Here is an 11,532-nt window from a genome sequence, read left to right as displayed (position 1 = left end):
ATTTCTCTCAGCCCTCTGTGACTCCCAGAAGAAAGCCCTGCTGGCCTTCAAAGCTATATGCTCTGTGGGCTTGTCTTCTTGGTGCAGGACCCCTGGACTGGGGAGCCTGACAAGGGGCTTGAACCTCTCCTTTGGGGGAACCTCTGCAATGTAATTCTCCAGTTTGTGGGTTTCCCACCCAGGGGCATGCGACTTGACTGTATTGTGAATTTGCCCCTCCTACCTGTCTCTTCTTTATGTCTTTAGTTGTAGAAGATCTTTTTTGGCAGGTTCTGGTCTTTTTCATCAATGGTTGTTCTGCAGATTGTTGTGATTTTGGTGTTCCAGTGAGAGGAGGTGAGCTCAGGGTCTTTCTACTTGGCCATCTTGGCCAATCTCCTGAACACAGTTTTCTGACCCCAGATTGCCTACAGTGTCAGGACTCTGGATCCGGTGCTCCCGAGGACCTCAGGACTGAACTGCACTCTCAGCAAACTTTCTCGATATGATAAGGAAAGGTCAGAACTCTGTGAATGAAGAATCGCAGACCCTGAGGGAAAGACACCTTGAGATGGAGAGCCTTTAGGAATGGTGTCCCAGATTCCATGCCCTCTCCTGGTGGGTGAGAGGCCTGTGAGGGGGGGTGTGGATGAGGGGGCATGATCAGGAGCAGTTTTCTCCTAGGGAGCTGGTTCTACAGTAGACTGACCCCTGGGCTCAATGCTTGTGGGGAGTGACCCACAAGAGAGCCTGGTGCGGTCAGTTTACAAGTGTGTAGGAAGCAGCAGGCCTCAGAGGAACTTGCAACCTTCCTGAGACACAGGATCACTGGAGTTGGATCACAGAACTGCTGTAGACAGGTGCAGTGAACACGCTGAAGGGGGATAATCTTGGTGCAGCTGGAGGCAGAAAGACTGAATAGCATATCATGTTGATTTCATGTAGCAACGAAAATACATGGACACAAACCCAATCCAGCCTGTCATGCTTTTGAAATTCTGATATATCAAGGTCCTGTTAATCTTTCCTGATAGGTCTCATCATAGCAGAGCTGTTGGGAAAACCCAGAACAGAGCTTGCCATGCAGATACAACTATACAGGACTGTGACCTTTTTATGTAAATGGCTGGTGGGATTGATGGGATGTGTGTTTATCATCGGGATTTTTTCACGTCTCCATTTCCAGGAAAAGAAAAAGCTAAATCATTCAGGTTTGATTTAATTCTCCACCAGAGAGAATTTTCCATTAAAAAGGGAACAGACCTCTTCTGATTTCTGCAAGTCTCAGTACAGCTGCAAAAAACACATCATGTGGGGTATGAAAGTTACCCAGAAACTGCTGAATGGAGCAGCTGCTTTCTGCTAATCGACTCTACCTCAGTGTTGCTTAACTTTGAACTCGAGCTAAGGATTCTAGAAATATACTGAATGTGATGCCTTATAGCTGACACTACAACCAACCCTTGAGGGGCAAAAGGGAACATAGAGAGGGTAATGCTGCATTGATTTATGAAATGGGAGTAGCTGCAAAGACCAAAAATGACAGTGAATATTTGTGTGGAATGGATAGAGAGCAGAGTTGAGCTAGTGGGAAATCACAGCTACTTACCTGCTATGACTTCATTCAGTTAAAAAGAAGGCACCTTCCAAGGTCCAATAGTAAAAATGAAACTGACCTCTATTTGTAGAGGTCGTAATTCCAGCTTACATCAAGGATGCAAAACAGCCTATGTCCTGAAAAGAGGTTATGACGTTGCCAAAAAAACATTTTGGATTCATTAGCAGTTAGTTGAAATAACAGATTTGGTGACATTGCCAGGTTCTGCCAAATGTATGTCAGGTGTCAAATGTACAAGACCCTTATGTTTATAAAGACATTTGTGAGAATGTTAGAACCTTTCATTGAGACCCAATCTTGTAAGTGAACCCAGTCTTGGATACACATGGGAATTTGCAAAATCAAATTCAGAGCCGCCTTGTTTCTCTCTAACCCTAAACTCATAATACCAAGAATCCTTTTCTAACAGTACATAATGTGAGGCTCATATTGGGTATCAAAATGCTTTAAAAGGTAAATTGGTTTGCCTTCTTTTTTTTTTTTTTTTTTGACAAAGTGTTTAAAATTGGCAAGGGGGAAATAATTTTGTCTTCAGCAATGTATGTGAAAACTAATCTTTCTCCCGGTAATCTACTAGCATTTAAAAACAATGTCTTTAAACCATTTAATAATTACGTTTGTAACCTATCTCTAGGAACTACAGTTAAAGTCAGAATATAATACATTCTGTGGACAAAGCTGACTGACTTAAAAAAAAAAAACTAACAATTTACAGGTATATAATTTTTAAGTATGCTAATATAATATCAACCTAATTGTCCTTTATTTTGGCTTATCTAATTTACAAACATGATTTCTGAAGCTGAACCGTATTTGTAATGGCAATGTCCAAAGCAGTTTTGGCTGAGTGAAGTGCTATTTGTTGAACAAAAATGTCGTTGTTTGTGCAAGTTTAAACATTTCATAAGGCCAGCTGAGTTCATTTCAACCCTACTTACAAAATAATTATTGGCAAGTGAAATGGGCTGAGGGGTAGAGACAAGACTTTTCAAGCTTCTGAGATTTATAAAACCAAATTCTTCAACCATTGAAAGTAAAGTCAAAAGGTCACAGACAATTGAAAGTTACAGGTTTAAATCTCAGAATTAAAAAAAAAAGTTCCGGCAAGAGGAATATTTACAATGGAACAGTGAGGAAAATGTTTTGTTACAGTCAGAAACACGGAAAATAGGCTGTTTGAGAATCGTTGGCTCTTAAATAAATAAAATCCACACTGAGACTATTAAAAATATCAAAGTGATCTACTCTGTGCCAACTCTATTTTGTTCTGTTGTTATAAAGAAAATCCATTATTGAAGATAATGCAGTTCAGGTTAAATTACCAAAGACATTTTCCATTTGCAAGCTGTTGTTTACCATATGCTATATATTCTTCTCTAACAATTTTAGTATACCTCCATCAGAGAACCATAGGCGCAGAGATAAAAGGAAATTTTGAGTCATTTTAACTTCCTAACCAAGGTACAAATCCCTTCCAAACTAGTCATTCGACTCGCTCATAATTGATGCTCAATAGAGATGAAATTTTTTTGGATGGCAAAATAATAGATTTTTAAAAAAGAATACTTTGAGATGTTCATGGCTTGTTAGTGGAAGAAAGCATCCTTGTTTCACTGGCTGCCTAGACTGAAACACTCTAGTGACAAGGGAGCTCACCACGTTGCAAGGAAACACAGTCTCTCAATGGGTAGCTTGACAATTAGGAAGGTAAGTGCTAAACTGAGCTTTACACCAACTGACCCTGGTTTTATCTTCTAGAATATACCACTCCATCTTCATCAGCCTAGTTTTCTGAAGATTTTTGAGAGGACTTTTCTGTGTCCTGTATGGTTTCTTCTCCATGCGGCAACCTCATTTCACTTTTATTTTCACTAGCCTTAAATGCCCTAAGGGCTTTTAAAAATTCATTATCAATTGAACAAGCTTAACTGTTAAATATTCAGTATTGCTCTTAAAATAAAACAGCATTTTCAAATTATGACATTCAGAAAACAAGAGTTATAGCATTCAATTGGATTCAATTTGGGATTATCCCTTTGTAATTAGGCTAGCACTGACTAACAACAGATGTTTAGGGGAGAAAAAAAGGATGGAACGCCTAAGCTTGCCAACACTGTATATTTGAGGGGAGGGGGCATGATAAATTTTTATAATGGAACGCATGTGCTCTAAGACAATGAACTTGATGTTATTAAGTACTAAAATCTAGTAGTTTAAAAGTCACAGGATTAATTAGGTCACGTTTTAGAAATAATGCTACAGTCTAAATATCTTGTTGGTGAGAAATAACTCCGCTGTCTTGAATGAATAAAACAAAGGACTGACTCAAATATGTTAAAATTTCTTCTAGTGGTTGTATATTTGGCACCTTTAGATGCTGTAACTAACAGATCCAGGATAGTTTAATTTCAGGAGACTTTATTTAGTCTCCAGAATGGCCCCTCCAATCCCACATCCATGCAAGAACACAAAGCCAAGGGGTACACTAAAAAAGAGACTGTTTTATTGTGTCATTTATGACATGGACCCCTTGTTGACAGGAATGGCCGAGGGTAATCTTGGCATATTGCACAGGTGTGATGAAGGATGCACTGGTGATCCTCTGGCTGCTGAGGCTGTTTCCTGGTCCTCCCAGACCTCCATGCATGTGTGGGCCAGTCACAGAAATTTCATTACCACTTGGTGTATACATTTAACAAGTCTTTGGTCTTAATAAGCACCATTACAAACCCTCACATTAAGGGCATTATTATTCTAGTTTATAAATGTTTCAATGATAAAAAATAGCACGATTACAGTATACACACACTTAATTTACATGTAATGAATGTATTATACTCATAACTGAGATAAGCTACTGAACTAACTTTGGTTGATTGAAATTAATGAAGTATTTGAACTGAATACTTGTAATTTGGTTTCTAAGTTGTGTAAATATTACAGTGCATTTATAAATCTAGTTTGAGAATTTACTAGCACCAAATAGATATTATAAATGGCCAACCTAATACTTGTATTTGGAGAAGCAAAGTTTTACAATTTGAAAAAATAGAACAGTCCATAAATTGAAAGCACATTCCTGTACGTCTGCTAGAAGGATGGCACGTCAGCATGAATGGCCAACCCCCAGTGGAAATACATGTCCCAGTTTTCAAAAATAAACACATATGACAAGGTAGCTTAGCTACATACATGAGAAGCCTGAGAAAGTGGTTGTTTTGAACTAGGGTAGTCACCTGTACCTTGCTTTTGTAATACAAGAATAGTGCTTATTTATAGCAATTTACGTGGTGAAAGACTGTACCTATAATATGAAGATTCTGATTGGGGGAAAAATTGAGTTCTACCTATCTATCTTTGTTTTTTCATTATTTGGTCTCTGGATGGTGAATTAATGAAGCAAAATCTGAATTTTCATCTTCAGATTATCACCCAGTTCACCACTGAGGTAGTCTTTGTCATATTTATCTTCTAGCTGATTAAGTTCTTTCTTTTTATAAAGTGGACTACTACTGATTTGTAATGAATAGGTTCCAACCACTGGCTTCTTCTTCGTGAAGTGGAGGTAGCTGATCCCTTCCTTTTGGTTGATTTTAAAGAAGCCGTTTTCATTTCCAGATTCAATCAAGTATCTGTTGTGATTCGTCAGAGTCGTAAGGGCTGGAAGGAGTTCTAGGATTCGGACCTTGTTATTGATGTGGGAAATATTGAAAGCAAACATGGCTGTCTTCTCAACATCCCAGCTTGCAAGACTCACATTGGCTTCTATCTCAGGCTGATCCTGGAAAGACATATGGCAATGTGTTAAAGAAAAGGTAAAAAATATGCCACTTACTAAAGAAAAAGTGACTCAAATCTCACACTAACACAACTTTCTTCTCATGTTGTATATACTGTATTGAAAGTGAGTATTCATAAAATACTGCTTAAACCACGAATGTTAAATTCGCACATTTTTATAATATTAAAAAATAAACATGTCAAGGAGAAAGTTGAAATCACTTGTATTTGGCGGTCTTCTATTGCAGTGGGTCTCAAAGTGTGGTCCCCTAGCAACAGCATCAGTATCACCTGGGCATCTGTTAGAAATGCAAGTTCTTGGTGTCACCTGAGACCTAGTGAATCAGAAACCCTGGGGATGTTTTCCAGAAATCCGTTTTAACAAGCCTTCCGGATGATTCAGATGCACACTCAAGTTTGAGAACCACTGTTTTAATATATTATTTTCTTTCCAAAGACTTATCTCATTTCCCAAACCACAGCAGATGGGTTGCAGCACTGATGCTAAGAAAGAACCAGTTTATTTCAATTTTATTCACTGACGCAAAACCATCCCCACCGAAAGACACACCTATGAACCTACTTCCTGGCTCTGATGATCTGCTAATATTCAATGCTTTTCACTGGCTTCTTGCTTGCCTCTCTGGGACCACATGTGCTGGATTCTCCGGGCCTGCAGCCAGAGGTCTGGGTGAGTATCTGCATTTCTGAGTTGACTGAAAGGCTGCAGCAGCCGTAGGCAAAGAAAACCAGGCTGCTTGAGCTCCATGTTGTTTTTGTCTAGAATCCAAGTTCCCTCACACTCCACATGGCTCTTTTCAGTAGAGGAGCCTCTAGCTTTCAGAACTTGGCATCCCCGTGTAGGGAGGACTATATCACTTCACTATCCTGCCCACTTGCTGTCCTGGATCTCAGACCTTGTCCTTTCAGCAGACTTTGGGTGGGTGTTTGACTTTCTTTTCGGCGAGACAGAGGAAATGAGCAAGTATGTGAAAACCTTCGAATGGGCCACTCCCTAAAAGCAGCAAGAAGCTCCAGAGAGCCCCACAGACCCTTGTGAAATACAGCCTAGAGCTCAGGGAATGTCCGGATTTTCTCCTCAGGGAGATTTTTCACACTTTGGGGCATTCTTGGAGGAAACCATAGGAATCTGGAGGACCCTTCTGCAGTAGGAGACATCAGGAGAGACCACCTTCTGACCTACCTCAGTGTTGGAGGCATTTGTTTCATTTGCGCTTCTCCGCTTCCTGCCCCGTTTGGGGTAGCCGTTGATCTTACACTCATAACACGCCTCTGGGGAGAGGGAATTGTCATCCATTTCCCCACTGGCAGGTGGCTCTGGGCTTCCTCGGCCCATGCCCATTCCAGAAACACAGTGCCTATGGTAGAAGGGAAACAGAGATGTTTTTCGTTAGAATTGGGAGATGGAGGAGCAGGAGTTCTGGTGAAGCCTGGACCCTCCCTAGTGACATTCAGTCCTTGATTATTGGTCCACTGGGTGATCGGCTGGTTCTGAGAACAACACTGAAGCCCTCGGTGTTTGGCCTCAAATTCTCAGTTCCCTGGGTTGACTGATTTCTTTTTACTGTCTCTCAAGGCCCCGTTTTGCATATATATTTGTCCCTTCACTTCCCAAATGACATGTGGCAGGTGTTTTGCTGTACTGCTGGGGAGGAAACGGGGAGTGGAAACCAGAGAAGAACGGAGGATGAGGGAGACCATGTGACTCGGGAGGTTCAATAAAAATGCCTTCTTTTTATGAAACAGGCTCCACATGCGTGAGAAAGGTGTGAGACATCACTGTTCAGTTCCTTGCCCTCTTCCTGCTTAACTGGTACTATCGCTGCCACCTCCACTTCCACCACCACCGCCGTCACCAGCCTTCACCACTCCAGCTTCCGAGCAATCGCTCCTATTATCAGACCTGTCACTTTGGCTGAAGCTCCTCCTGGAGATAAGGAGAAAGCTCTAGGTGATAACTGAGGTTGATTTAGATATAAATTGTGAGGATATGCCATGTATAAAATACATGTTATCAAAGCTTGCCCAACTGTGGGAAATTGTTTCAAATCATTCAAAACCACTGGGTCCGTTGGCTCTGACTCATGTGAGGCTGGATAAACAAACCCATGCCCAGGAGAAAACTAGTTCAGCTGTTTTTCTTTGCCTTTCAGTTTTTAAAGCCAAGTTATGGAGGGAGGCTTGCCTGTTTCACAAGTACCTTGTTTTGTTAGTCTGCTTACTATTTCATAGGCCACTTGGAATGTATTTACCAGGTTCCTCTTTCAAAATGTGTTGAAATATTTGAACGATCCTAAAAGAATCTTTACATTGGGGTAGGGTCCACTCTAGTGACGCACGGAGGAGCCCAAATTGTTATAAATGGGTAGATCTCTACTACTGGGTCCACTACTGGGTCCATAATGTAGACCAGATACTATTTTCTCTTTCTGTATTAGTTGATCTGTTCTTTATAGCTCATTTTCCTTTATGCCTTTAAGATTCAAAATATAATGCCAATAAGAAGAACACTTTGCATTTTGCAGCAATTTACAGGTTTCTAATATTTTCTGTAATCCTGCTGAGCCTGACACATTTCCTTTCCTTGTCCTTTAATCTTGCACCATGAAATGTGCAGAAACAATAAAATGGATGAAATGATAAATGCTCATCCTGTATGTGTGTGCATTCACATAATGATTAAATTATTGGAAGGCAAACCCCAAATTCACAGGCTTTGGCTCCTTTCTCAGAACTCCCTTCCAGTATTTTCATATCCCTGGAACACCACTTACAAGAAGTGTGACTATAAAGTCCCACTGGCCAGAAGCCAGTTTGGAGTGTCACAATTTTTGCTGGGAAAATGGTTCTGGCATTAAACTTATAAAGAATGAGTCTACTGAGAGCCAGACACAAACATCTGGAAATTTGAGTCTTATTGCTGGCATTCTGTGTGCTTCCCATGAAACATTCTTTTACCTTCTACACACCCCAAAATGAATCACTTGATGTTTGTGTGTCAAGAAATCAAAGACCACAAAATTAACAATTTGATATATACATGTATGTGTGTGTTGTGGAATGTGTGACTTTGTGTGTGTGGGAGTATATATAAGTGTGTGTGTTGGTGTGTATGTATATATGTGTAATGTCTGTGTTCCTAATTAAAAAGTTAAAATTTGAGCTCCTTCACAGAATAGCCAAAACCAAGACAACCAAGTCCAGATTAATTCAGTGGGGAAGAAGACCTAAACTTTGAAAACTGAACACTAACTTTTAAATTACTGAGTAGAATAAAAACACATCTTTCCTGCCCCAGCTCTCACACATACAATGTGGTGAAGTATTCTACCTGGAAAATACAGTAATTCTTTTAACTCTTATATTTAATGCTATTTTGGCAATTTTTAATGTAAATTTAAGTCTGAAATGTAAAATATACTTTAAAACCGTAAAGGACTCCACAAGAGGTATCTTTTTGGTTTATCCTAACAGGAGCTAGATGAGAAGGCATTTTAAGTCGAGACAGAATCCTGCTTGCCCCAGGAGAAGGCTGCATCAGCAAAGCGCAGCCTGAGTCCAGTTCTGTCATGGGTCGCAGCCCCTGTATTTCCTGAGAGATGAATCGCTTTCCAACAAGATGTGAAGATCAAGAGGATGAGACGGATGGGCCATAGAGCGAGGTATTTACAATGTCATTTCATTATTTTGTTTGACATTCTATGAACTTCCAGAAACCTAGACGTCCCCTTTCAAATAAAATAACCTAAAACCTTTGCAGCGCTAATTGGAATTAACTCAAGAATCATAAAAAGTATGGTTCTGCTCTCCCAGGACAGGTCATTTTGAATTAAATATACTTAATTATGTCACGAGTGAGAAAGCCTCCAACCACGACCACGGCTAGCAGTGCTTACCCTTGGCCTATTCGGAAGTAGCCAGGTGGACAGGCACAGAGGTAGCCGCCCTCGGTATTGGAACAGCCGTAACTGCAGGGGGCCTGAGAAGAGCCACATTCGTTGATGTCCTGGCACCCACCGCTGAACTGCTCGTACTGGAAGCCAGCGGGACACATGCACTTGTAGCTCCCCAGCGTGTTGTGGCAGGAGGCTCCTCCGCAAATGTGAGCACTGAGGCATTCGTTTTCATCTGCAGAAGAAAACAGAAGACGCCGCATATGTGACACCAGCCAGAGGTTTCTCTGGAGGTGTCTGGATCAGGCCACTTGCTGCCGGCCAGCTGGCCCTCCCCTAGGCTCTTGGGAAGGGTAACACAGGCAGAGGTGGCTGCGGTGGGAAAGGGAACAAGAGAGAAGGATGTGGAAACAGATGTGGTCTCTTGCCATAGGGTGAGCAAACGTGGTTTCTGAGGTCAAGTGCACCGGGCAGAGTACATCAGGGAATGGCATTCTGAGGACCGGCAGACTCCAGTTCTCATCTGAAGCCAACGCTTGTATGTCCTGCTCCACGGGCGCATCCCGTGAAGAACGTGGGGGGATGGGTCATGGCTGAGGTTCAGGGTTCAGGGTGGGAGGGCAGGAATCAGTTCTCTGCACCTTTGCTTCACAAGTGCCCAGTAATAGGATGGTTATCTCCACAGCAGAGATGAACCATACTCCTGGGGGCTGCTTTCTCAGCCTTCCTTTTTCAGGATGAGTAGGGCTGGCAAGGGCTGACATCCTGCAGGAAGTGTCAGCCCACTAGGACTTCATTTTCAAAAGTCCGTAAAAGCCCCCAGGTGCTTGCCCTGGGGATGAGTAGTGTCTTCTGGTATGTCTGCTCCCATCTCTGAATGGGCCCCCTTATCCAAACCACCTCCTGCCCAGAGTCTGGGCCATGTCTAAAGCTAAGTATGGCTGGAGCAGATTCAGTGCAGACTTCACAGGCAATAATTGGGGAAAACCTACAAGAGACACAGATGCTGCAGAACCAGCTACAGATAGGGACCGGCCAAGTCTGATGGCAATAAGTAGGAAAAAGAAATCTAACTTTAAAAAATCAATTCAAAGGGGAAAAAAACCCTCAAGTTTCTCATCATGTCTGATGTATACTTTTCTGAAATTTCCAATATATTTTTGTAGACCTGCCTTTGTAGGGCAGCACGGAAGTTTGCTGGTAAGACATTTCTTAACTGCTATAGCCCATTTTCAGGCATATGTTCATATGAATGCATGTGATTGACCTTCTCCTCACTTAGCAAATACCTACTTCCAATGGAAGAGAGGAGGAGAAAGGCAACTAACACTTATTAGATGCCTACTGTATGACAGATGGGATACTAGGTACTTCACTCCATTTACTTAACCTGCCTAACAGTCACGGAGGTAGGTATTAAAATCCCTATTTTCCAGGTGAAGAAAGCAAGACTCAGAAAGCCCCACCAAGATCTCCCAGCAGCAGCCGCAGGGCAGAGATGCACACCCAGGTCTGTCTGACTACAAAAGTCACATGCTTTCCTGTATATCACAGTGTCTCTCAAAAGACTCACCCGCATTTAAACTGGTCCTTTTTTACTTTTTCATTTGCTGAGGTAGATTCATTTTTCAAGAACAAAATTGTTTCTAAGAAAATATCTTTTTTTTTTTTAATTAGGAGAACAGGTGGGTAAAAACGGTGAGGGCAGGATACTTGCATATATATACATACACACACACAAAATTCATATTGCCTTCCACCCTTCCTTCCTCTCTTCCTTCTCTTCCTCCCCCTTCCTTTCTCGACTTGCCCCCTGCCACCACTTCTTGCCTGTATGTAGTTACAGAGAGAAGAAGGAGTAGATATACAATAAGAAAGCTATTGGTTGAGCTGCCTGCTATGGCTCAGTGCCTAGCTATGCATCTGTTTGAGATCCTTTGTATCCAAGGACTCTCAAGTACCCACCCAAGGTCACTTAGGTTCTAAGGTTCCTAAAACAAAATGATTCAATATGCCATCGTCTGTGTTCTTTTTTCCCTTATTTTAAATTAGAGGTGAGCTGTGTGATAGAAACTAATGGAGACCATGGGCATCCAAGGATGAATGAAGAACCGAGGGTAGTTGCTTTGGTGAAGGGAATATCTCTGGGCTGAACGTCTTCTCCTTGCCTTGCTTATCCACCTCCAGACTTCTCACCTGCCCTCGGCTCTACAAGGCTGATCGGAATGTAGCATCCACAAG

At 41.7% G+C, this 11,532-nt stretch overlaps 1 protein-coding gene across 2 annotated transcripts in view; it reads right to left on the bottom strand.

Annotated features, from left to right (window-relative positions):
• Positions 1–4,078: 4,078 nt before the first annotated feature.
• FBN1 (fibrillin 1) overlaps positions 4,079–11,532 on the bottom strand; it is a 253,387-nt gene continuing 245,933 nt past the window's right edge. For both annotated transcript variants that reach the window (XM_082452979.1, XM_082452978.1), the window contains exons 64-66: positions 9,295–9,526; positions 6,582–6,756; positions 4,079–5,378 (exon numbers count right to left, since the gene is read on the bottom strand). In XM_082452979.1, the coding sequence (XP_082309105.1) occupies positions 4,989–5,378; positions 6,582–6,756; positions 9,295–9,526 (797 nt within the window). In that variant the 3' untranslated portion in view covers positions 4,079–4,988. The remainder of the gene's footprint in view (positions 5,379–6,581; positions 6,757–9,294; positions 9,527–11,532) is intronic.

This window comes from Balaenoptera physalus (assembly GCF_965194825.1).
Source record: "Balaenoptera physalus genome assembly, chromosome: 2".
Classification (NCBI taxonomy): Eukaryota; Metazoa; Chordata; class Mammalia; order Artiodactyla; family Balaenopteridae; genus Balaenoptera; species Balaenoptera physalus.
This window is presented reverse-complemented; position numbering and strand designations above follow the sequence as displayed.